Here is a 23,845-nt window from a genome sequence, read left to right as displayed (position 1 = left end):
TGTGTGTGTGAGAGAGAGAGAGGGTCAGAGATGAATGTGTGTGTGTGTGTGAGAGAGAGAGAGAGAGGGTCGGAGATGAATGTGTGTGTGTGTGTGTGAGAGAGAGAGAGGGTCAGAGATGAATGTGTGTGAGTGAGTGTGTGTGTGAGAGAGAGAGAGAGGGTCAGAGATGAATGTGTGTGTGTGTGTGTGTGTGTGAGAGAGAGAGAGGGTCAGAGATGAATGTGTGTGTGTGTGTGTGTGTGTGAGAGAGAGAGGGTCGGAGATGAGTGTGTGTGAGTGAGTGTGTGTGTGTGAGAGAGAGAGGGTCAGAGATGAATGTGTGTGTGTGTGAGAGAGAGGGTCGGAGATGAGTGTGTGTGAGTGAGTGTGTGTGTGTGAGAGAGAGAGAGGGTCGGAGATGTGTGTGTGTGTGTGAGAGAGAGAGAGGGTCGGAGATGAGTGTGTGTGAGTGAGTGTGTGTGAGTGAGTGTGTGTGTGAGAGAGAGAGAGAGGGTCAGAGATGAGTGTGTGTGAGTGAGTGTGTGTGAGTGAGTGTGTGTGTGAGAGAGAGAGAGAGGGTCAGAGATGAGTGTGTGTGAGTGAGTGTGTGTGTGTGAGAGAGAGAGAGAGGGTCGGAAATGAGTGTGTGTGAGTGAGTGTGTGTGAGTGAGTGTGTGTGTGAGAGAGAGAGAGAGGGTCAGAGATGAGTGTGTGTGAGTGAGTGTGTGTGTGTGTGAGAGAGAGGGTCGGAGATGAGTGTGTGTGAGTGAGTGTGTGTGTGTGAGAGAGAGAGAGAGAGGGTCGGAGATGAGTGTGTGTGAGTGAGTGTGTGTGTGTGAGAGAGAGAGAGAGAGGGTCGGAGATGAGTGTGTGTGAGTGTGAGTGTGTGTGTGTGTGTGTGTGTGTGTGTGTGTGTGTGAGAGAGAGTGAGTGGAGAGTGTGACCCAGAGTGTGTCAGTGAGCAGGAACCCTCACACTGTTCCCCTTACCCCAGAGCTGAGGATGCGAGCTAACTTCATGAATCAGGTCAGTCAGTTCTACGGCTCGCGACCCAAGGCCCTGACTGGAAAGACAGCCGTGGACATCCGGAGCATCAACCAGTGGGTGAGGACGCAGACAGACAGACACATCACCGAGGCCATCAGCACCATTCCACACAACCACAGCCTGTTGCTGCTCAGCGCCGCTTACTTCAACGGTACATCTCTCGGGGGCTGCCTGTGTTGGGGGAATTCGGGGTTGTATCTGGTTTAGAGGGGGAGATGGGGGGCAGCACATTGGGGGATCTTCCTGGTTAATTCTCCTCATTGATCCACATGGTTACACCTTAAAGATCCTGGAAACCAATGATAATGACCCTCCCCTGGGGTCTGGCCCCAAAGGTTCAGCCTCCCAGGGGTACAGTCCCAGATGAACCGACTCTCCCTGGTGTCAGGTCCCCGGCGTACCGACCCTCCCAGTGTACATTCCCCGGCATACGGACCCTCCCAGGGCGCAGTCCACGGCGTACCGACCCTGCCAGGGCGCAGTCCCCGGCGTGCCGACCCTGCCAGGGCGCAGTCCCCGGCGTGCCGACCCTCCCGGGGCGCAGTCCCCGGCGTGCCGACCCTCCCGGGGCGCAGTCCCCGGCGTGCCGACCCCCCCGGGGCGCAGTCCCCGGCGTGCCGACCCTCCCGGGGCGCAGTCCCCGGCGTGCCGACCCTCCCGGGGCGCAGTCCCCGGCGTGCCGACACTCCCGGGGCGCAGTCCCCGGCGTGCCGACACTCCCGGGGCGCAGTCCCCGGCGTGCCGACACTCCCGGGGCGCAGTCCCCGGCGTGCCGACCCTCCCGGGGCGCAGTCCCCGGCGTGCCGACCCTGCCGGGGCGCAGTCCCCGGCGTGCCGACCCTGCCGGGGCGCAGTCCCCGGCGTGCCGACCCTGCCGGGGCGCAGTCCCCGGCGTGCCGACCCTGCCGGGGCGCAGACCCCGGCGTGCCGACCCTGCCGGGGCGCAGTCCCCGGCGTGCCGACCCTGCCGGGGCGCAGTCCCCGGCGTGCCGACCCTCCCGGGGCGCAGTCCCCGGCGTGCCGACCCTCCCGGGGCGCAGTCCCCGGCGTGCCGACCCTCCCGGGGCGCAGTCCCCGGCGTGCCGACCCTCCCGGGGCGCAGTCCCCGGCGTGCCGACCCTCCCGGGGCGCAGTCCCCGGCGTGCCGACCCTCCCGGGGCGCAGTCCCCGGCGTGCCGACCCTCCCGGGGCGCAGTCCCCGGCGTGCCGACCCTCCCGGGGCGCAGTCCCCGGCGTGCCGACCCTCCCGGGGCGCAGTCCCCGGCGTACCGACCCTGCCAGGGCGCAGTCCCCGGCGTACCGACCCTGCCAGGGCGCAGTCCCCGGCGTACCGACCCTCCCGGAGGACAGTCCCCGGCGTACCGACCCTCCCAGGGCGCAGTCCCCGGCGTACCGACCCTCCCAGGGCGCAGTCCCCGGCGTACCGACCCTCCCAGGGCGCAGTCCCCGGCGTACCGACCCTCCCAGTGTGCAGTCCCCGGCGTACCGACCCTCCCAGTGTGCAGTCCCCGGCGTACCGACCCTCCCAGGGTCCAGTCCCCGGCGTACCGACCCTCCCAGGGTGCAGTCCCCGGCGTACCGACCCTCCCAGTGTGCAGTCCCCGGCGTACCGACCCTCCCAGTGTGCAGTCCCCGGCGTACCGACCCTCCCAGGGTCCAGTCCCCGGCGTACCGACCCTCCCAGGGTCCAGTCCCCGGCGTACGGACCCTCCCAGGGTACAGTCCCCGGCGTACCGACCCTCCCAGTGTACAGTCCCCGGCGTACCGACCCTCCCAGTGTACAGTCCCCGGCGTACCGACCCTCCCAGGGTGCAGTCCCCGGCGTACCGACCCTCCCAGGGTACAGTCCCCGGCGTACCGACCCTCCCAGTGGACAGTCCCCGGCGTACCGACCCCCCCAGGGTACAGTCCCCGGCGTACCGACCCTCCCAGGGTACAGTCCCCGGCGTACCGACCCTCCCAGGGTACAGTCCCCGACGTACCGACCCTCCCAGGGTCCAGTCCCCGGCGTACCGACCCTCCCAGGGTACAGTCCCCGGCGTACCGACCCTCCCAGGGTGCAGTCCCCGGCGTACCGACCCTCCCAGTGTACAGTCCCCGGCGTACCGACCCTCCCAGTGTACAGTCCCCGGCGTACGGACCCTCCCAGGGTGCAGTCCCCGGCGTACGGACCCTCCCAGGGTACAGTCCCCGGCGTACGGACCCTCCCAGGGTACAGTCCCCGGCGTACCGACCCTCCCAGGGTACAGTCCCCGGCGTACCGACCCTCCCAGGGTGCAGTCCCCGGCGTACCGACCCTCCCAGGGTCCAGTCCCCGGCGTACGGACCCTCCCAGGGTCCAGTCCCCGGCGTACGGACCCTCCCAGGGTGCAGTCCCCGGCGTACCGACCCTCCCAGTGTACAGTCCCCGTCGTACCGACCCTCCCAGTGTACAGTCCCCGTCGTACCGACCCTCCCAGGGTCCAGTCCCCGTCGTACCGACCCTCCCAGGGCCCAGTCCCCGTCGTACGGACCCTCCCAGGGCGCAGTCCCCGGCGTACGGACCCTCCCAGGGCGCAGTCCCCGGCGTACGGACCCTCCCAGGGCGCAGTCCCCGGCGTACCGACCCTCCCAGGGCGCAGTCCCCGGCGTACCGACCCTCCCAGGGCGCAGTCCCCGGCGTACCGACCCTCCCAGGGTGCAGTCCCCGGCGTACCGACCCTCCCAGGGTGCAGTCCCCGGCGTACCGACCCTCCCAGGGTGCAGTCCCCGGCGTACCGACCCTCCCAGGGTGCAGTCCCCGGCGTACCGACCCTCCCAGAGGACAGTCCCCGGCGTACCGACCCTCCCAGGGTACAGTCCCCGGCGTACGGACCCTCCCAGGGTGCAGTCCCCGGCGTACCGACCCTCCCAGGGTGCAGTCCCCGGCGTACCGACCCTCCCAGGGTGCAGTCCCCGGCGTACCGACCCTCCCAGGGTGCAGTCCCCGGCGTACCGACCCTCCCAGGGTGCAGTCCCCGGCGTACCGACCCACCCAGGGTACAGTCCCCGGCGTACGGACCCTCCCAGGGTACAGTCCCCGGCGTACCGACCCTCCCAGGGCGCAGTCCCCGGCGTACCGACCCTCCCAGGGCGCAGTCCCCGGCGTACCGACCCTCCCAGGGCGCAGTCCCCGGCGTACCGACCCTCCCAGGGCCCAGTCCCCGGCGTACCGACCCTCCCAGGGCGCAGTCCCCGGCGTACCGACCCTCCCAGGGCGCAGTCCCCGGCGTACCGACCCTCCAAGGGCGCAGTCCCCGGCGTACCGACCCTCCCAGGGCGCAGTCCCCGGCGTACCGACCCTCCCAGGGCGCAGTCCCCGGCGTACCGACCCTCCCAGGGCGCAGTCCCCGGCGTACCGACCCTCCCAGGGCGCAGTCCCCGGCGTACCGACCCTCCCAGGGCGCAGTCCCCGGCGTACCGACCCTCCCAGGGCGCAGTCCCCGGCGTACCGACCCTCCCAGGGCGCAGTCCCCGGCGTACCGACCCTCCCAGGGCGCAGTCCCCGGCGTACCGACCCTCCCAGGGTGCAGTCCCCGGCGTACGGACCCTCCCAGGGTACAGTCCCCGGCGTACGGACCCTCCCAGGGTACAGTCCCCGGCGTACCGACCCTCCCAGGGTACAGTCCCCGGCGTACCGACCCTCCCAGGGTGCAGTCCCCGGCGTACCGACCCTCCCAGGGTCCAGTCCCCGGCGTACGGACCCTCCCAGGGTACAGTCCCCGGCGTACGGACCCTCCCAGGGTGCAGTCCCCGGCGTACCGACCCTCCCAGTGTACAGTCCCCGGCGTACCGACCCTCCCAGTGTACAGTCCCCGTCGTACCGACCCTCCCAGTGTACAGTCCCCGTCGTACCGACCCTCCCAGGGTGCAGTCCCCGGCGTACGGACCCTCCCAGGGTACAGTCCCCGGCGTACGGACCCTCCCAGGGTACAGTCCCCGGCGTACCGACCCTCCCAGGGTACAGTCCCCGGCGTACCGACCCTCCCAGGGTGCAGTCCCCGGCGTACGGACCCTCCCAGGGTACAGTCCCCGGCGTACGGACCCTCCCAGGGTGCAGTCCCCGGCGTACCGACCCTCCCAGTGTACAGTCCCCGGCGTACCGACCCTCGCAGTGTACAGTCCCCGGCGTACCGACCCTCCCAGTGTACAGTCCCCGGCGTACCGACCCTCCCAGGGTCCAGTCCCCGGCGTACGGACCCTCCCAGGGCCCAGTCCCCGTCGTACGGACCCTCCCAGGGCGCAGTCCCCGGCGTACGGACCCTCCCAGGGCGCAGTCCCCGGCGTACGGACCCTCCCAGGGCGCAGTCCCCGGCGTACGGACCCTCCCAGGGTACAGTCCCCGGCGTACGGACCCTCCCAGGGTACAGTCCCCGGCGTACCGACCCTCCCAGGGTCCAGTCCCCGGCGTACGGACCCTCCCAGGGTACAGTCCCCGGCGTACGGACCCTCCCAGGGTGCAGTCCCCGGCGTACCGACCCTCCCAGTGTACAGTCCCCGTCGTACCGACCCTCCCAGTGTACAGTCCCCGTCGTACCGACCCTCCCAGTGTACAGTCCCCGTCGTACCGACCCTCCCAGGGTGCAGTCCCCGGCGTACGGACCCTCCCAGGGTACAGTCCCCGGCGTACCGACCCTCCCAGGGTACAGTCCCCGGCGTACCGACCCTCCCAGGGTACAGTCCCCGGCGTACCGACCCTCCCAGGGTGCAGTCCCCGGCGTACCGACCCTCCCAGGGTCCAGTCCCCGGCGTACGGACCCTCCCAGGGTACAGTCCCCGGCGTACGGACCCTCCCAGGGTGCAGTCCCCGGCGTACCGACCCTCCCAGTGTACAGTCCCCGGCGTACCGACCCTCGCAGTGTACAGTCCCCGGCGTACCGACCCTCCCAGTGTACAGTCCCCGTCGTACGGACCCTCCCAGGGTCCAGTCCCCGTCGTACGGACCCTCCCAGGGCCCAGTCCCCGTCGTACGGACCCTCCCAGGGCGCAGTCCCCGGCGTACGGACCCTCCCAGGGCGCAGTCCCCGGCGTACGGACCCTCCCAGGGCGCAGTCCCCGGCGTACCGACCCTCCCAGGGCGCAGTCCCCGGCGTACCGACCCTCCCAGGGCGCAGTCCCCGGCGTACCGACCCTCCCAGTGTACAGTCCCCGGCGTACCGACCCTCCCAGGGTGCAGTCCCCGGCGTACCGACCCTCCCAGGGTGCAGTCCCCGGCGTACCGACCCTCCCAGAGGACAGTCCCCGGCGTACCGACCCTCCCAGGGTGCAGTCCCCGGCGTACCGACCCTCCCAGGGTGCAGTCCCCGGCGTACCGACCCTCCCAGGTTGCAGTCCCCGGCGTACCGACCCTCCCAGGGTGCAGTCCCCGGCGTACCGACCCTCCCAGGGTGCAGTCCCCGGCGTACCGACCCTCCCAGGGTGCAGTCCCCGGCGTACCGACCCTCCCAGGGTGCAGTCCCCGGCGTACCGACCCACCCAGGGTGCAGTCCCCGGCGTACGGACCCTCCCAGGGTACAGTCCCCGGCGTACCGACCCTCCCAGGGTGCAGTCCCCGGCGTACCGACCCTCCCAGGGTGCAGTCCCCGGTGTACCGACCCTCCCAGGGTGCAGTCCCCGGCGTACCGACCCTCCCAGGGTCCAGTCCCCGGCGTACCGACCCTCCCAGGGCGCAGTCCCCGGCGTACCGACCCTCCCAGGGCGCAGTCCCCGGCGTACCGACCCTCCAAGGGCGCAGTCCCCGGCGTACCGACCCTCCCAGGGCGCAGTCCCCGGCGTACCGACCCTCCCAGGGCGCAGTCCCCGGCGTACCGACCCTCCCAGGGCGCAGTCCCCGGCGTACCGACCCTCCCAGGGCGCAGTCCCCGGCGTACCGACCCTCCCAGGGCGCAGTCCCCGGCGTACCGACCCTCCCAGGGCGCAGTCCCCGGCGTACCGACCCTGCCAGGGCGCAGTCCCCGGCGTACCGACCCTCCCAGGGCGCAGTCCCCGGCGTACCGACCCTCCCAGGGCGCAGTCCCCGGCGTACCGACCCTCCCAGGGCGCAGTCCCCGGCGTACCGAACCTCCCAGGGTGCAGTCCCCGGCGTACCGACCCTCCCAGGGCGCAGTCCCCGGCGTACCGACCCTCCCAGGGTGCAGTCCCCGGCGTACCGACCCTCCCAGTGTGCAGTCCCCGGCGTACCGACCCTCCCAGTGTGCAGTCCCCGGCGTACCGACCCTCCCAGGGTCCAGTCCCCGGCGTACCGACCCTCCCAGGGTCCAGTCCCCGGCGTACGGACCTTCCCAGGGTACAGTCCCCGGCGTACCGACTCTCCCAGTGTACAGTCCCCGGCGTACCGACCCTCCCAGTGTACAGTCCCCGGCGTACCGACCCTCCCAGGGTGCAGTCCCCGGCGTACCGACCCTCCCAGGGTACAGTCCCCGGCGTACCGACCCTCCCAGAGGACAGTCCCCGGCGTACCGACCCCCCCAGGGTACAGTCCCCGGCGTACGGACCCTCCCAGGGTACAGTCCCCGGCGTACCGACCCTCCCAGGGTACAGTCCCCGGCGTACCGACCCTCCCAGGGTGCAGTCCCCGGCGTACCGACCCTCCCAGGGTCCAGTCCCCGGCGTACCGACCCTCCCAGGGTCCAGTCCCCGGCGTACCGACCCTCCCAGGGTGCAGTCCCCGGCGTACCGACCCTCCCAGGGTGCAGTCCCCGGCGTACCGACCCTCCCAGGGTGCAGTCCCCGGCGTACCGACCCTCCCAGGGTGCAGTCCCCGGCGTACCGACCCTCCCAGGGTGCAGTCCCCGGCGTACCGACCCTCCCAGGGTACAGTCCCCGGCGTACCGACCCTCCCAGAGGACAGTCCCCGGCGTACCGACCCTCCCAGTGTGCAGTCCCCGGCGTACCGACCCTCCCAGTGTGCAGTCCCCGGCTTACCGACCCTCCCAGGGTCCAGTCCCCGGCGTACCGACCCTCCCAGGGTCCAGTCCCCGGCGTACCGACCCTCCCAGGGTGCAGTCCCCGGCGTACCGACCCTCCCAGGGTACAGTCCCCGGCGTACCGACCCTCCCAGGGTCCAGTCCCCGGCGTACCGACCCTCCCAGGGTCCAGTCCCCGGCGTACCGACCCTCCCAGGGTGCAGTCCCCGGCGTACCGACCCTCCCAGGGTGCAGTCCCCGGCGTACGGACTCTCCCAGGGTACAGTCCCCGGCGTACCGACCCTCCCAGGGCGCAGTCCCCGGCGTACCGACCCTCCCAGGGTGCAGTCCCCGGCGTACCGACCCTCCCAGTGTGCAGTCCCCGGCGTACCGACCCTCCCAGTGTGCAGTCCCCGGCGTACCGACCCTCCCAGGGTCCAGTCCCCGGCGTACCGACCCTCCCAGGGTCCAGTCCCCGGCGTACGGACCTTCCCAGGGTACAGTCCCCGGCGTACCGACCCTCCCAGTGTACAGTCCCCGGCGTACCGACCCTCCCAGTGTACAGTCCCCGGCGTACCGACCCTCCCAGGGTGCAGTCCCCGGCGTACCGACCCTCCCAGGGTACAGTCCCCGGCGTACCGACCCTCCCAGAGGACAGTCCCCGGCGTACCGACCCCCCCAGGGTACAGTCCCCGGCGTACGGACCCTCCCAGGGTACAGTCCCCGGCGTACCGACCCTCCCAGGGTACAGTCCCCGGCGTACCGACCCTCCCAGGGTGCAGTCCCCGGCGTACCGACCCTCCCAGGGTCCAGTCCCCGGCGTACCGACCCTCCCAGGGTCCAGTCCCCGGCGTACCGACCCTCCCAGGGTGCAGTCCCCGGCGTACCGACCCTCCCAGGGTGCAGTCCCCGGCGTACCGACCCTCCCAGGGTGCAGTCCCCGGCGTACCGACCCTCCCAGGGTGCAGTCCCCGGCGTACCGACCCTCCCAGGGTGCAGTCCCCGGCGTACCGACCCTCCCAGGGTACAGTCCCCGGCGTACCGACCCTCCCAGAGGACAGTCCCCGGCGTACCGACCCTCCCAGTGTGCAGTCCCCGGCGTACCGACCCTCCCAGTGTGCAGTCCCCGGCTTACCGACCCTCCCAGGGTCCAGTCCCCGGCGTACCGACCCTCCCAGGGTCCAGTCCCCGGCGTACCGACCCTCCCAGGGTGCAGTCCCCGGCGTACCGACCCTCCCAGGGTACAGTCCCCGGCGTACCGACCCTCCCAGGGTCCAGTCCCCGGCGTACCGACCCTCCCAGGGTCCAGTCCCCGGCGTACCGACCCTCCCAGGGTGCAGTCCCCGGCGTACCGACCCTCCCAGGGTGCAGTCCCCGGCGTACGGACTCTCCCAGGGTACAGTCCCCGGCGTACCGACCCTCCCAGGGTGCAGTCCCCGGCGTACGGAGTCTCCCAGGGTACAGTCCCTGGCGTACAGACTCTTACCATAATCTGGTACCACCCCCACATCTCCTGACTGTTACCCCTCAGCTTTATTGAATTCCAGGGAAGCTGGTGACGAGGTTTAGGTCAGACAACACACATCTGCAGACGTTCCGGACGGGATTCTTGCAGGAGGTGGCCATTTCAATGATGACCAGTCCACACTACCCGATGCGTTACGGCTTCGATTCGGAGTTGGGCTGCAAGGTTGGTCTCCGCTCCACGCTGTCCTCGGAGGCTGAGGGTGGGGGGCATTTGGTTATGAGCAACTGTGTCCCTGCTCTCGGAGATGGTGGAGGGGGGATTTGACTATGGGAATCTGTGTCACTCACACTCACATGTTGGGGGGGGGGGGTCGTTAGGGCTCTGAGGGAGACTCACTCTGTGGGGCCAGTACTGAGGGAGCCTCACTTTTTGGGAGGTGTGGTGAGGGGTCCCTCTCTGATCTTCCATCTGGTCTGCACTGGTCTCTGGCCACAGGCTGTGTGGGCATGGTGTAGTTGTGGCTGCCCTGGGCCCTTCATTCCACACCTTCTGTTTCTCGTCCTGTAGATTGGCCTCTTCCCGTACCAGGGTGACGTCAGCCTGTTGGTCTTCCTGCCCAGCGGCCCCATGTACAACATGACCGGTATCGAGGACAGCCTGACCCCTGTATTTGTCCATGACCTGGTCAGCCAGCTGCAGTCGGTCTGGGCCAGTGTCTCCCTCCCCAAGCTCAACATTAACACCAAACTTGAGCTGAAGAATGTTCTGGCAGACATGAGTAAGTGTGCAGGATAACCCCTCCCCGTTCTCCCACCGCCCCCCCAGCTCCCCTTCCTCGCTCTGTACATCCCCTCCTTCCCCTCCCCATTCACCCTCTGGCCCCTCCTCGTCCACCTCTGTTCCCATCATCATCACTCCTACATCTCACACTCCTTGTCCCCTCCCTCCTTCCATTTTCACCCAGTCCCCTCTCTCCATTCTCAACCCCCATCCCCTCTCCCTCCATTCTCACCCTCCCCATCCCCTCCCTCATTCTCACCCTCCCCATCCCCTCTCCCTCCATTCTCACCCTCCCCATCCCCCCCTCATTCTCACCCTCCCCATCCCCTCTCCCTCCATTCTCACCCTCCCCATCCCCTCCCTCATTCTCACCCTCCCCATCCCCTCTCCCTCCATTCTCACCCTCCCCATCCCCTCCCTCATTCTCACCCTCCCCATCCCCTCTCCCTCCATTCTCATCCTCCCCATCCCCTCCCTCATTCTCACCCTCCCCATCCCCTCTCCCTCCATTCTTATCCACCCTGCCCCTCCCACTATCACCCTCCCTGTCCCCTCTCCCTCCATTCTCACCCTCCCCATCCCCTCTCCCTCCATTCTCACCCTCCCCATCCCCTCTCCCTCCATTCTCACCCTCCCCATCCCCTCCCTCATTCTCACCCTCCCCATCCCCTCTCCCTCCATTCTCATCCTCCCTGCCCCTCTCACTATCACCCTCCCTGTCCCCTCTCCCTCCATTCTCACCCTCCCCATCCCCTCCCTCATTCTCACCCTCCCCATCCCCTCTCCCTCCATTCTCACCCTCCCCATCCCCTCTCCCTCCATTCTTATCCACCCTGCCCCTCCCACTATCACCCTCCCTGTCCCCTCTCCCTCCATTCTCACCCTCCCCATCCCCTCTCCCTCCATTCTCACCCTCCCCATCCCCTCCCTCATTCTCACCCTCCCCATCCCCTCTCCCTCCATTCTCATCCTCCCTGCCCCTCTCACTATCACCCTCCCTGTCCCCTCTCCCTCCATTCTCACCCTCCCCATCCCCTCTCCCTCCATTCTCACCCTCCCCATCCCCTCCCTCATTCTCACCCTCCCCATCCCCTCTCCCTCCATTCTCATCCTCCCTGCCCCTCTCACTATCACCCTCCCTGTCCCCTCTCCTCACCATCAACCTATCCCTACCACTGTCCCCATTAGCATCTCCTCACCACCCTCTCTCCTGAATGGGGATCAGTGCCCCTGGGTGTTACCCTGCCCAGAGTACTTGCTCTCCTCAATCCTCACCCCTTCCCCTATAACACCAGTCCTCCCTCTGCACAGAGCAAGCCCAGCCCTCGTCACGGGGGGGGTTCGTCGAGGGAAACGGGACAGGCTTGGAGCTAAGACAATGTGTTCCTTCCTTGTCCAGATCTGAGTCCCCTCTACAGCTCGTCGGTGCTGAAGAAACTCTCCCTGACCCCCGTCTCCGTCTCCAGCATCACCCACACCGCCTCCATGTCGCTGGATGAGAAGGGGGCGCAGGACGCTGACCTCAGGAACCCTACCGGCCCTCAGCTCGACCTGGAGTTCCACGTCAACCAACCCTTCATCCTGGTCGTGTACGACAACGCTTCCGGCTCTCTGCTCCACATCGGGAGGGTCATCGACCCCAGGAATCTGGGGACAAGCCAGCACGGAGGACCGGCATAGCAGTGATCGTCAGCAATGCCGCACACACCCAGCTGCTCCCCTCACCCACCCTCACCCAGCTCCCTCCCTGTCCACACCACCCTCTGCATCCTCCTCCCTCAATCTCCTTCTCCGCCTCCCAATCCACCCACTCAGCCTTTTCGACCCCTGACCTTCCCAAATGTTCCGCCTTTCTCACTGTCCTTCCCACCACACTCCCTCTGTCTCTGATCCTCTGGTGTTTCCTGTGCGGGCCTGGGCCATCCTTGTTCTTTTTAACTCTCCCGTGTCTCATGTTTCTCACTCATCTGCACATTGGCCCCAGGCCGGAGGTGACCGTCCCAGACCAGACTATTGTGGGACGCCTATCCATAACGCGACCCACGCCCTCCACCGACCCAGGAGTGGACGGGTATCACCACACTGACCCAGGAGTGGACGGGTATCACCACACTGACCCAGGAGTGGACGGTACCACCACACACTGACCCAGGAGTGGACGGGTACCACACACACTGACCCAGGAGTGGACGGGTACCACACACTGACCCAGAGTGGACAGGTACCACCTGGACTGACCCAGGAGTGGACGGGTACCACACACTGACCCAGAGTGGACAGGTACCACCTGGACTGACCCAAGAGTGGACGGGTACCACCACACTGACCCAGAGTGGACGGGTACCACACACACTGACCCAGGAGTGCACGGGTACCACACACACTGACCCAGGAGTGCACGGGTACCACCGCACTGACCCAGGAGTGCACGGGAACCACCGCACTGACCCAGGAGTGCACGGGAACCACCGCACTGACCCAGGAGTGGACGGGTACCACCGCACTGACCCAGGAGTGCACGGGAACCACCGCACTGACCCAGAGTGGACGGGTACCACCTGGACTGACCCAAGAGTGGACGGGTACCACCACACTGACCCAGGAGTGGACGGGTATCACCACACTGACCCAGGAGTGGACGGGTACCGCCACACTGACCCAGGAGTGGACGGGTATCACCACACTGACCCAGGAGTGGACGGGTACCGCCACACACCGACCCAGGAGTGCACGGGAACCACCGCACTGACCCAGAGTGGACGGGTACCACCACACACTGACCCAGAGTGGACGGGTACCACCACACACTGACCCAGAGTGGACGGGTACCACCACACTGACCCAGGAGTGGACGGGTACCACCGCACTGACCCAGGAGTGCTCGGGTACCACACACACTGACCCAGGAGTGCACGGGTACCGCCACACACTGACCCAGGAGTGGACAGGTACCACCGCACTGACCCAGGAGTGCACGGGTACCACCGCACTGACCCAGGAGTGCACGGGAACCACCGCACTGACCCAGAGTGGACGGGTACCACCTGGACTGACCCAGGAGTGGACGGTACCACCACACACTGACCCAGGAGTGGACAGGTACCACCACACTGACCCAGGAGTGGACGGGTACCACAACACACTGACCCAGGAGTGGACGGGTATCACCACACACTGACCCAGGAGTGGACGGGTACCACAACACACTGACCCAGAGTGGACAGGTACCACCACACACTGACCCAGGAGTGGACGGGTACCACAACACACTGACCCAGAGTGGACGGGTACCACCACACACTGACCCAGAGTGGACGGGTACCACCACACTGACCCAGGAGTGGACGGGTACCACCGCACTGACCCAGGAGTGCACGGGTACCACCGCACTGACCCAGGAGTGCACGGGTACCACCGCACTGACCCAGGAGTGCACGGGAACCACCGCACTGACCCAGAGTGGACGGGTACCACCTGGACTGACCCAGGAGTGGACGGGTACCACAACACACTGACCCAGAGTGGACGGGTACCACCACACTGACCCAGGAGTGGACGGGTACCACCCACACTGACCCAGGAGTGGACGGGTACCACCACACTGACCCAGGAGTGGACGGGTACCACCCACACTGACCCAGGAGTGGACGGGTACCACCACACACTGACCCAGGAGTGGACGGGTACCACCCGGACTGACCCAAGAGTGGACGGGTACCACCACACTGACCCAGAGTGGACGGGTACCACCACACTGACCCAGAGTGGACGGGTACCGCCACACACTGACCCAGAGTGGACGGGTACCGCCACACACTGACCCAGGAGTGGACGGGTACCGCCACACACTGACCCAGGAGTGGACGGGTACCGCCACACACTGACCCAGGAGTGGACGGGTACCGCCACACACTGACCCAGGAGTGGACGGGTACCGCCACACACTGACCCAGGAGTGGACGGGTACCGCCACACACTGACCCAGGAGTGGACGGGTACCGCCACACACTGACCCAGGAGTGGACGGGTACCGCCACACACTGACCCAGGAGTGGACGGGTACCGCCACACACTGACCCAGGAGTGGACGGGTACCGCCACACACTGACCCAGGAGTGGACGGGTACCGCCACACACTGACCCAGGAGTGGACGGGTACCGCCACACACTGACCCAGGAGTGGACGGGTACCGCCACACACTGACCCAGGAGTGGACGGGTACCGCCACACACTGACCCAGGAGTGGACGGGTACCGCCACACACTGACCCAGGAGTGGACGGGTACCGCCACACACTGACCCAGGAGTGGACGGGTACCGCCACACACTGACCCAGGAGTGGACGGGTACCGCCACACACTGACCCAGGAGTGGACGGGTACCGCCACACACTGACCCAGGAGTGGACGGGTACCGCCACACACTGACCCAGGAGTGCACGGGTACCGCCACACACTGACCCAGGAGTGCACGGGTACCGCCACACACTGACCCAGGAGTGCACGGGTACCGCCACACACTGACCCAGGAGTGCACGGGTACCGCCACACACTGACCCAGGAGTGGACGGGTACCGCCACACACTGACCCAGGAGTGGACGGGTACCGCCACACACTGTCACAGGAGTGGACGGGTACCGCCACACTCTGACCCAGGACAGGACGGGTACAGCCACACTCTGACCCAGGACAGGACGGGTACCGCCACACACTGACCCAGAGTGGACGGGTACCACCACACACTGACCCAGGAGTGGACGGGTACCACCCACACTGACACAGGAGTGGACGGGTACCACCTACACTGACACAGGAGTGGACAGTACCGCCACACACTGACCCGGAGTGGACGGGTACCACCTACACTGACACAGGAGTGGACAGTACCGCCACACACTGACCCGGAGTGGACGGGTACCACCTACACTGACACAGGAGTGGACAGTACCACCACACACTGACCCAGAGTGGACGGGTACCACCCACACTGTCACAGGAGTGGACGGGTACCACCCACACTGACACAGGAGTGGACGGGTACCACCCATACTGACCCAAAGTGGACGGGTACCACAACACTGACCCAAGAGTGGACGGGTACCGCCACACTGACCCAGGAGTGGACGGGTACCGCCACACTGACCCAGGAGTGGACGGGTACCGCCACACTGACCCAGGAGTGGACGGGTACCGCCACACTGACCCAGGAGTGGACGGGTACCGCCACACTGACCCAGGAGTGGACGGGTACCACCCACACTGACCCAAAGTGGACAGGTATCACCCACACTGACCCAGGACCGGACAGGTACAAACCACATGGACCCCAGGCAGGACAAACACCTCCCACACCCTCCTGGACTGATGCTATCCATCATTTCTGCTGGCTTAGTGTAACCACTAACACTGTTCACAGAACCCTACAAAAACCTTCGGTGTCTGACAATGATCATCTGACAACATTGGAACAGTCAGCTCTGTGGGTGAATTTATTAACCTTACCTGTAACATGCGAATGATGAGACAGAATGCTCCAGAACTGCGTAAGAGTTCGTGCAATTATTTTTTGGGATTCAGTAAACTCTGGACAGGTGACCTCACCTCCGGGGAGCATTGTGAGCAGAAATCCCTCAGACTGAACAAAGTGGCAGGCACACGGAGAAAACAGATCACAGAACACACCTCCTCCGAGAGGGAGACAGAGTGAAACTACCTCCACACCATCCCATCACACATTCCCGGGGTCAGACACAGAGTGAATCTCCCTCCACACCGTCCCATCACACACTCCCGTGGTCAGACACAGAGTGAATCTCCCTCCATACCATCCCATCACACACTCCCGGGGTCAGACACAGAGTGAAACTCCCTCCACACCGTCCCATCACACACTCCCAGGGTCAGACACAGAGTGAATCTCCCTCCACACCGTCCCATCACACAATCCCGGGGTCAGACACAGAGTGAATCTCCCTCCACACCATCCCATCACACAATCCCGGGGTCAGATACAGAGTGAATCTCCCTCCACACCGTCCCATCACACAATCCCGGGGTCAGACACAGAGTGAATCTCCCTCCACACCATCCCATCACACAATCCTGGGGTCAGATACAGAGTGAATCTCCCTCCACACCGTCCCATCACTCACTCCGGGGGTCAGACACAGAGTGAAACTCCCTCCACACCGTCCCATCACACACTCCCGGGGTCAGACTCAGAGTGAATCTCCCTCCACACCGTCCCATCACACACTCCTGGGGTCAGACACAGAGTGAAACTCCCTCCACACCGTCCCATCACACACTCCTGGGGTCAGACACAGACTGAATCTCCCTCCACACCGTCCCATCACACACTCCTGGGGTCAGACACAGAGTGAAACTCCCTCCACACTGTCTCATCACACACTCCCGGGGTCAGACACAGAGTGAAACTCCCTCCACACTGTCCCATCACACACTCCTGGGGTCAGACACAGAGTGAATCTCCCTCCACACTGTCCCATCACAGACTCCCGGGGTCAGACACAGAGTGAATCTCCCTCCACACTGTCCCATCACACACTCCTGGGGTCAGACACAGAGTGAAGCTCCCTCCACACCGTCCCATCACACACTCCCGGGGTCAGACACAGAGTGAATCTCCCTCCACACTGTCCCATCACACACTCCTGGGGTCAGACACAGAGTGAATCTCCCTCCACACTGTCCCATCACACCCAGGGTCAGACACAGAGTGAATCTCCCTCCACACCGTCCCATCACACATTCCCGGGGTCAGACACAGAGTGAATCTCCCTCCACACTGTCCCATCACACAATCCCGGGGTCAGACACAGAGTGAATCTCCCTCCACACCATCCCATCACACAATCCTGGGGTCAGATACAGAGTGAATCTCCCTCCACACCGTCCCATCACACACTCCCGGGGTCAGACACAGAGTGAATCTCCCTCCACACCGTCCCATCACTCACTCCGGGGGTCAGACACAGAGTGAAACTCCCTCCACACCGTCCCATCACACACTCCCGGGGTCAGACTCAGAGTGAATCTCCCTCCACACCGTCCCATCACACACTCCTGGGGTCAGACACAGAGTGAAACTCCCTCCACATCGTCCCATCACACACTCCCGGGGTCAGACACAGAGTGAATCTCCCTCCACACTGTCCCATCACACCCAGGGTCAGACACAGAGTGAATCTCCCTCCACACCGTCCCTCACACACTCCCGGGGTCAGACACAGAGTGAATCTCCCTCCACACTGTCCCATCACACCCAGGGTCAGACACAGAGTGAATCTCCCTCCACACCGTCCCTCACACACTCCCAGGGTCAGACACAGAGTGAATCTCCCTCCACACCGTTCCATCACACACTCCCGGGGTCAGACACAGAGTGAAACTCCCTCCACACCGTCCCATCACACACTCCCAGGGTCAGACACAGAGTGAATCTCCCTCCACACCGTCCCGTCACACACTCCCAGGGTCAGACACAGAGTGAATCTCCCTCCACACCGTCCCATCACACACTCCCGGGGTCAGACACAGAGTGAATCTCCCTCCACACCGTCCCTCACACACTCCCGGGGTCAGACACAGAGTGAATCTCCCTCCACACTGTCCCATCACACCCAGGGTCAGACACAGAGTGAATCTCCCTCCACACCGTCCCATCACACACTCCTGGGGTCAGACACAGAGTGAATCTCCCTCCACACCGTCCCTCACACACTCCCAGGGTCAGACACAGAGTGAATCTCCCTCCACACCGTCCCGTCACACACTCTAGGGATCCATACTGTCATGGTGGCCCATATTGTGGGCTCTGTTAAGATCATGGCTCAGGCCTAATTGTTTATTGAGTTTGTAGGGATTGTTTTGGTACAGAGAGGGCAGTTGGCAGTGAGGTTTTGATTATGACCGGGAGGTGGGAGAGTTTTGGCTTCCACTTCACTTCCTGCGCTCAGTGCCGGCAACATAGACTTGTGACAGACGACACCTGCGATGGGTTGGCAAGCACGCTGGAAATCCCCCGGTGAGGATGGAGCCTGCTTCTCCTCGTCAGCAATTCCCCCCAGGTTAGTGGAAGCCCATGCAGGCAGGAGACATAGGTACAGAGTTTAGGCCTGCCTTTGGCAAGTACTGGAGTCAATACTGACGATCGAAACCTGAAGTTTGAAGACCAAAATCGACAAGTCTGGATGTGGAAGTCGATTGCCGATGGCCTTTCGGGAAGATAAAGGCCCAATGCCTGCGTCTGAGTCCTCTGGAGGCTAGGAGATGGAACGTTGGTGTATTAGAGTGCGTGGAATGGAGGAAGGGGGGGCTTCTTTGCTTTTAACATTCTGTTCCTGTTCTTCTGCTGAACATTGAAGCGTTGGAACGTGTGGTGACACTTTGCAGACTGCCTCAGGTGCCACGGGTCATACCGCAGCACATTCAACCCACTTAATGCCAGTCCCACTGACGTGCACCTTGACCAGAGCTCCCCATACCCTGGCTTGCCCTCCCAAAGCGCAAACCCCACACTGTCTGCATTCAATTCCATCTGCCATTTTGCAGTTCAGTTTTCTAGCTTTGATAATCTTCCTCGCTGTCCACTACATCCACAAATTTGCTGATCCGGTTTACCACACTATCAACAATTTCAGGTTGTATACATTCTCTGATATTAAATGGAACCATTGAATTGATATAGATGACCAACAACAACAGACCCAGCACAATCACTGCGGCAGTCCACTGGTCACAGGCCTCCAGTCAGAGAGGTAACCGTCTACTGCTGCTCTCTGGTTTCACCCACAAAGCCGATGTCCAATCCAGTTTACTACCTCACGTTGAATGCCAAGCAACTGGACCATTTTGATCAGCCTCCCATGTGGGACCTTGTCAAATGCTGTGCTAAAGTCCATGAGACAATATCCACAGCCTTGTCTTCATCCACTTTCCTGGGAACTTCCTCACAAAACTCTATTAGATTGGTTACACATGACCTACCATGCACAAAGCCATGCTGACTATCCCTGTCTATCCAAATACTTATCAATCCAGTCCCTTAGAAAACCTTCCAATGACTTTCCCACTACTGATGTCAGGCTCACCGGCCTATAGTTTCCTGGTTCGTTTTTGGAGCCTGGCTTAAACAACAGAACAACATTAGCTGTCCCCCAGCACCTCATGGATGACTAAGAATGTTTTAAATATCTCTGCTAGGGCCCCTGCAATTTCTGCACTTTCCTCCTACAAGATCTGAGGGAACAATTTGTCAGGCACTGGGGATTTATGCACCATAATTTACCTGAAGACAGCAACCACCTCCTCCTCTGTAATGGCCTCTCTGCTGCTTCGCCTCACTTCCATCGACTGAGTAAATACAGATGCAAAATACCCAGTTAAGATCTGCCCCCCTCACTTGGCTCCATAGATTGTCATTCTGACCTTGCGGAGGACCAATTTGTTACCGTCTTGCTGTTAATATACTAGAATCCCTTCACTGTGTGTGCCAGAGCCACCTCATGCCTGCTCTCGGTCCTCCACATTTCTTTCTCAAGAGCTCGCCTGCATTTCTTGTCCTCAGTTGTTCCTGCCTACCTCAGCACTTCCTTGTTTCTTTACCAGGACCTCAATACCTCTTGAACACCAAGGTTTTCGAAACCTCTTACTCTTGCCGTTTATTCTGACACGAACATTAAAGCTCTGTGCTCTCACAATTTCCCACTTACCAAATCCACACTTGGCAGATCCCTTCTGATGCCATCAAAATCGGCCTTTCTCCAATTTAGAACCTCAAACCAAGGACCCAAACTATCTGCTCCACAATTACCTTGAAACTAACGGCATTATGATCGCCAAATCCAAAGTGTTCCCTTACACATTTCATGTTCAGTTTAATTGTCACTGAGTCACACACATGTATGCATTCCGCCATACAGTTATAAAGCCATGAGACATAGATACGGAATTAAGCCATTTGATCCATCAAGTCTGCTCCACTATTTCATCATGACTCATCCAATTTTCTTCCTAGCCCCAATCTCCTGCTTTCTCCCTGTATCCATTCATGCAGTGACCAAAAAAACCTATCAACCTCTGTCTTAAATATACATAAAGACTTGGTCTCCACAGCTGCCTGTGGCAAAGAATTCCACAGATTCATCACCCCCGGCTAAAGAAATTCCTCCTCATCTCTGTTCTAAAAGGACAACCCCTCTATTCTGAGGCTGTGCCCTCTGGTCCTAGACTCCCCCACCATAGGAAACATCCTCTCCATATCCATTCTATCTGTGCCCTCTGATCCTAGACTCCCCCACTATAGGAAACATCCTCTCCACACCCACTCTATCTGTGTCCTCTGGTCCTAGACTCCCCCACTATAGGAAACATCCTCTCCACACCCACTCTATCTGTGTCCTCTGGTCCTAGACTCCCCCACTATAGGAAACATCCTCTCCATATCCACTCTATCTGTGTCCTCTGGTCCTAGAGTCCCCACTATAGGAAACATCCTCTCCACATCCACTCTATCTGTGTCCTCTGGTCCTGGACTCCCCCACTATAGGAAACATCCTCTCCACATCCACTCTATCTGTGTCCTCTGGTCCTAGAGTCCCTCACTATAGGAAACATCCTCTCCACATCCACTCTATCTGTGCCCTCTGGTCCTGGACTCCCCCACTATAGGAAACATCCTCTCCACATCCACTCTATCTGTGTCCTCGTCCTAGAGTCCCCCACTATAGGAAACATCCTCTCCACACCCACTCTATCTGTGTCCTCTGGTCCTAGACTCCCCCACTATAGGAAACATCCTCTCCACATCCACTCTATCTGTGTCCTCTGGTCCTAGACTCCCCCACTATAGGAAACATCCTCTCCACATCCACTCTATCTGTGTCCTCTGGTCCTAGACTCCCCCAACTATAGGAAACATCCTCTCCACATCCACTCTATCTGTGTCCTCTGGTCCTAGACTCCCCCAGTGTAGGAAACATCCTCTCCACATCTACTCTGTGTCCCCTGGTCCTAGACTCTCCCACTATAGGAAACATCCTCTCCACATCCACTCTGTGTCCCCTGGTCCTAGACTCTCCCACTATAGGAAACATCCACTCCACATCCACTCTATCAAGGCCTTTCACTATTCAACAGATTTCAATGAGGTCACCCCTCATTGTTCTGAATTCACGACACAAGCCCAGAAACACCTGACAATCACCATAAGACAAGCCATTCAATCCTAGAATCATTTTCATGAACCTTCTTTGAATCCTCTCCAGTTTCAGCACATCCTTTCTAAGATGAGGGGCCCAAAACTGCTCACAATACTCCAAGTGAGGCCTCACCAGGGCTTTATAAAGTCTCATCATTACATTCTTGCTTTTATATTCTAGTTCACTTGAAATGAATGCTAACATTGCATTTGCCTTCCTCACCACTGACTCAACCTGCAAATTAACCTTTGGGGAATCCTGCACAAGTCCCTTTGCATTTCAGTAATTTTTGTCTCTCCATTTAGAAAACAGTGAAGCTTTTCATTTCTTCTCACAAAGTGCATGACCATACATTTCCCAACACTGTATTCCATCTGCCATTTCTTTGCCCATTCTCCTAATCTGTATAATTTCTTCTGTAGCCTCTTTACTTCCTCAAAACTACCTGACCCCCAACCTATTTTCATCAGGAAGGGTCTCGGCTCAAAACGTCGACAACACTTCTCCCTATAGATGCTGCCTGGCCTGCTGTGTCCCACCAGCATTTTGTGTGTGTTGTTCACATCACCCAATTCTCCTTTGTCTATCCTGCCTGTTATGTCTTCAAAGAATTCCAACAGATTTGTCGGGTAAGATTTTCCCTTGAGGAAACCATGTTGAATATGGGCTATTTTATCATGTGCCTCCAAGTACTCCGAGACCTATAGATCCCGTTCTCTGCCTCTCTCTCGAAGAGTAACATTTGCAATTTTCCAGAATCTAGTGATTCTTGAAAAATCATTACTAATGCTTCCACAATCTGTTCAGCCTCCTCTTTCAGAACCCTGGGGTGTCATCCATCTGTCCGGGTGACTGATCTACCTTCAGACCTTTCAGTTTCCCAAGAACCTTCTCTCCAGTTCTGGTAACTTCACACACTTCATGCCCCCTGATACCTGGAACTTCCACCACACTGCCAGTGTCTTCCACAGTGAAGATGGAGGCAAAATACTTCTCCAGTTCATCCATTTCCTTGCTTCCCATTCCCCTCTCCAGCAGTGTTTTCCACTGGCCCGATATCCACTCTCACCCCTCTTTTACACTTCATGTATCTGAGAAAACTTCTGGTATCCTCATTAATATTATTGGCAAGCTTACTTTTGTATGTCTTCTTTACCTTCTTAATGACTTTTTTAGTTGGCTGCTATTATTTTTTTTTAAAAGCTTCCCAATCTAACTTCTCACTAATTTTTGCTCTATTGCATTCCCTCTATTTGGCTTCTGTGTTGGCTTTGACTTCTCTTGTTAGCCACGGTTGTGTCATCTTGCCTTTAGAATACCTCTTCCTCTTTGGGATGTATATATCCTGCGCCTTCCAAATTGTTTTCAGAAATTCCAGCCATCATTGCTGCCAGTGTTCTTTTCCAATCCATTCTGGCCAACTCCTCTCTCATTCCCTTTGTTCCACAGTAATACTGATATCTGACTTTAGTTTCTCCTCAAGTCCAGCACATACAGTGACAAAATAATATTAACAGAAGTCCTTGAGTGGCATGGCCTGAATATTGACTGGCTGACAAAAAGTGCAATGTGCATGTTTATACAAGACTAGACAACGGGGCACCCTTTGAGAGAAGGGTAGTGCAGTCTGATGTGACCAGAATGAACATTAAACTTTCCCGAATGCTATTGGTATTCCTCTGCTTTGGAAATTGAAGATGAAAACCGCAGTTTATTAAAGAAGAAAGACGTAGCAAGGCAAATATAGCTCCTCCTCGTTTAATGAAGGACACTTTTGATGGCATCGTTTTTGGTTGATCTGCCACCCTTGTGCCTCTGGTTGTCATTCTGGAGACGTGCAGTCCTTTCATGCGTCGTCTCTTAATCTCTTCTGCCGTTTGTGCGTTGTCTCTGATTGTGCATTTCTCAGCTCCTCTGTCTCTTTCTCTCTCCTCCTCCTGTGCCTCTCGTTGTCATTCTGGAGACGTGCATGCCTCTCCTCCTCTGTCTCTTTCTCTCTCCTCCTCCTGTGCCTCTCGTTGTCATTCTGGAGACGTGCATGCCTCTCCTCCTCTGTCTCTTTCTCTCTCCTCCTCCTGTGCCTCTCGTTGTCATTCTGGAGACGTGCATGCCTCTCCTCCTCTGTCTCTTTCTCTCTCCTCCTCCTGTGCCTCTCGTTGTCATTCTGGAGACGTGCATGCCTCTCCTCCTCTGTCTCTTTCTCTCTCCTCCTCCTGTGCCTCTCGTTGTCATTCTGGAGACGTGCATGCCTCTCCTCCTCTGTCTCTTTCTCTCTCCTCCTCCTGTGCCTCTCGTTGTCATTCTGGAGACGTGCATGCCTCTCCTCCTCTGTCTCTTTGGTCCTGGAGTCGAGTGGCCCTGGCCTCATCTGATTCTTGTTCTCTCCCTCTCCTTGTCGCTTCCCGACGACGTTTGGCGTCAT

General features: G+C 61.0%; 2 protein-coding genes across 3 annotated transcripts in view; one reads left to right on the top strand and one right to left on the bottom strand.

The window, feature by feature from the left end:
* Positions 1-11,880, top strand: part of serpinf1 (serpin peptidase inhibitor, clade F (alpha-2 antiplasmin, pigment epithelium derived factor), member 1) — a 43,673-nt gene extending 31,793 nt beyond the window's left edge. For both annotated transcript variants that reach the window (XM_059973733.1, XM_059973734.1), the window contains exons 5-8: positions 977-1,180; positions 9,500-9,642; positions 9,988-10,198; positions 11,600-11,880. In XM_059973733.1, the coding sequence (XP_059829716.1) occupies positions 977-1,180; positions 9,500-9,642; positions 9,988-10,198; positions 11,600-11,880 (839 nt within the window). The remainder of the gene's footprint in view (positions 1-976; positions 1,181-9,499; positions 9,643-9,987; positions 10,199-11,599) is intronic.
* Positions 11,881-12,162: 282 nt separating this feature from the next.
* Positions 12,163-23,845, bottom strand: LOC132395223 (uncharacterized). Its single transcript, XM_059971510.1, has 4 exons — positions 23,738-23,845; positions 13,891-14,816; positions 12,397-12,428; positions 12,163-12,304 (listed from the first exon to the last, which is right to left on the bottom strand). Exons 1-4 carry the CDS (start codon positions 23,843-23,845, stop codon positions 12,225-12,227), a joined length of 1,146 nt encoding a protein of 381 aa, XP_059827493.1. The 3' UTR covers positions 12,163-12,224.

The sequence above is a fragment of the Hypanus sabinus genome, chromosome 6 (assembly GCF_030144855.1).
Source record: "Hypanus sabinus isolate sHypSab1 chromosome 6, sHypSab1.hap1, whole genome shotgun sequence".
In the NCBI taxonomy this organism is placed as follows: Eukaryota; Metazoa; Chordata; class Chondrichthyes; order Myliobatiformes; family Dasyatidae; genus Hypanus; species Hypanus sabinus.
The sequence above is the reverse complement of the archived record's forward strand: the minus strand, read 5'-3'. Positions and strand labels throughout refer to the sequence as shown.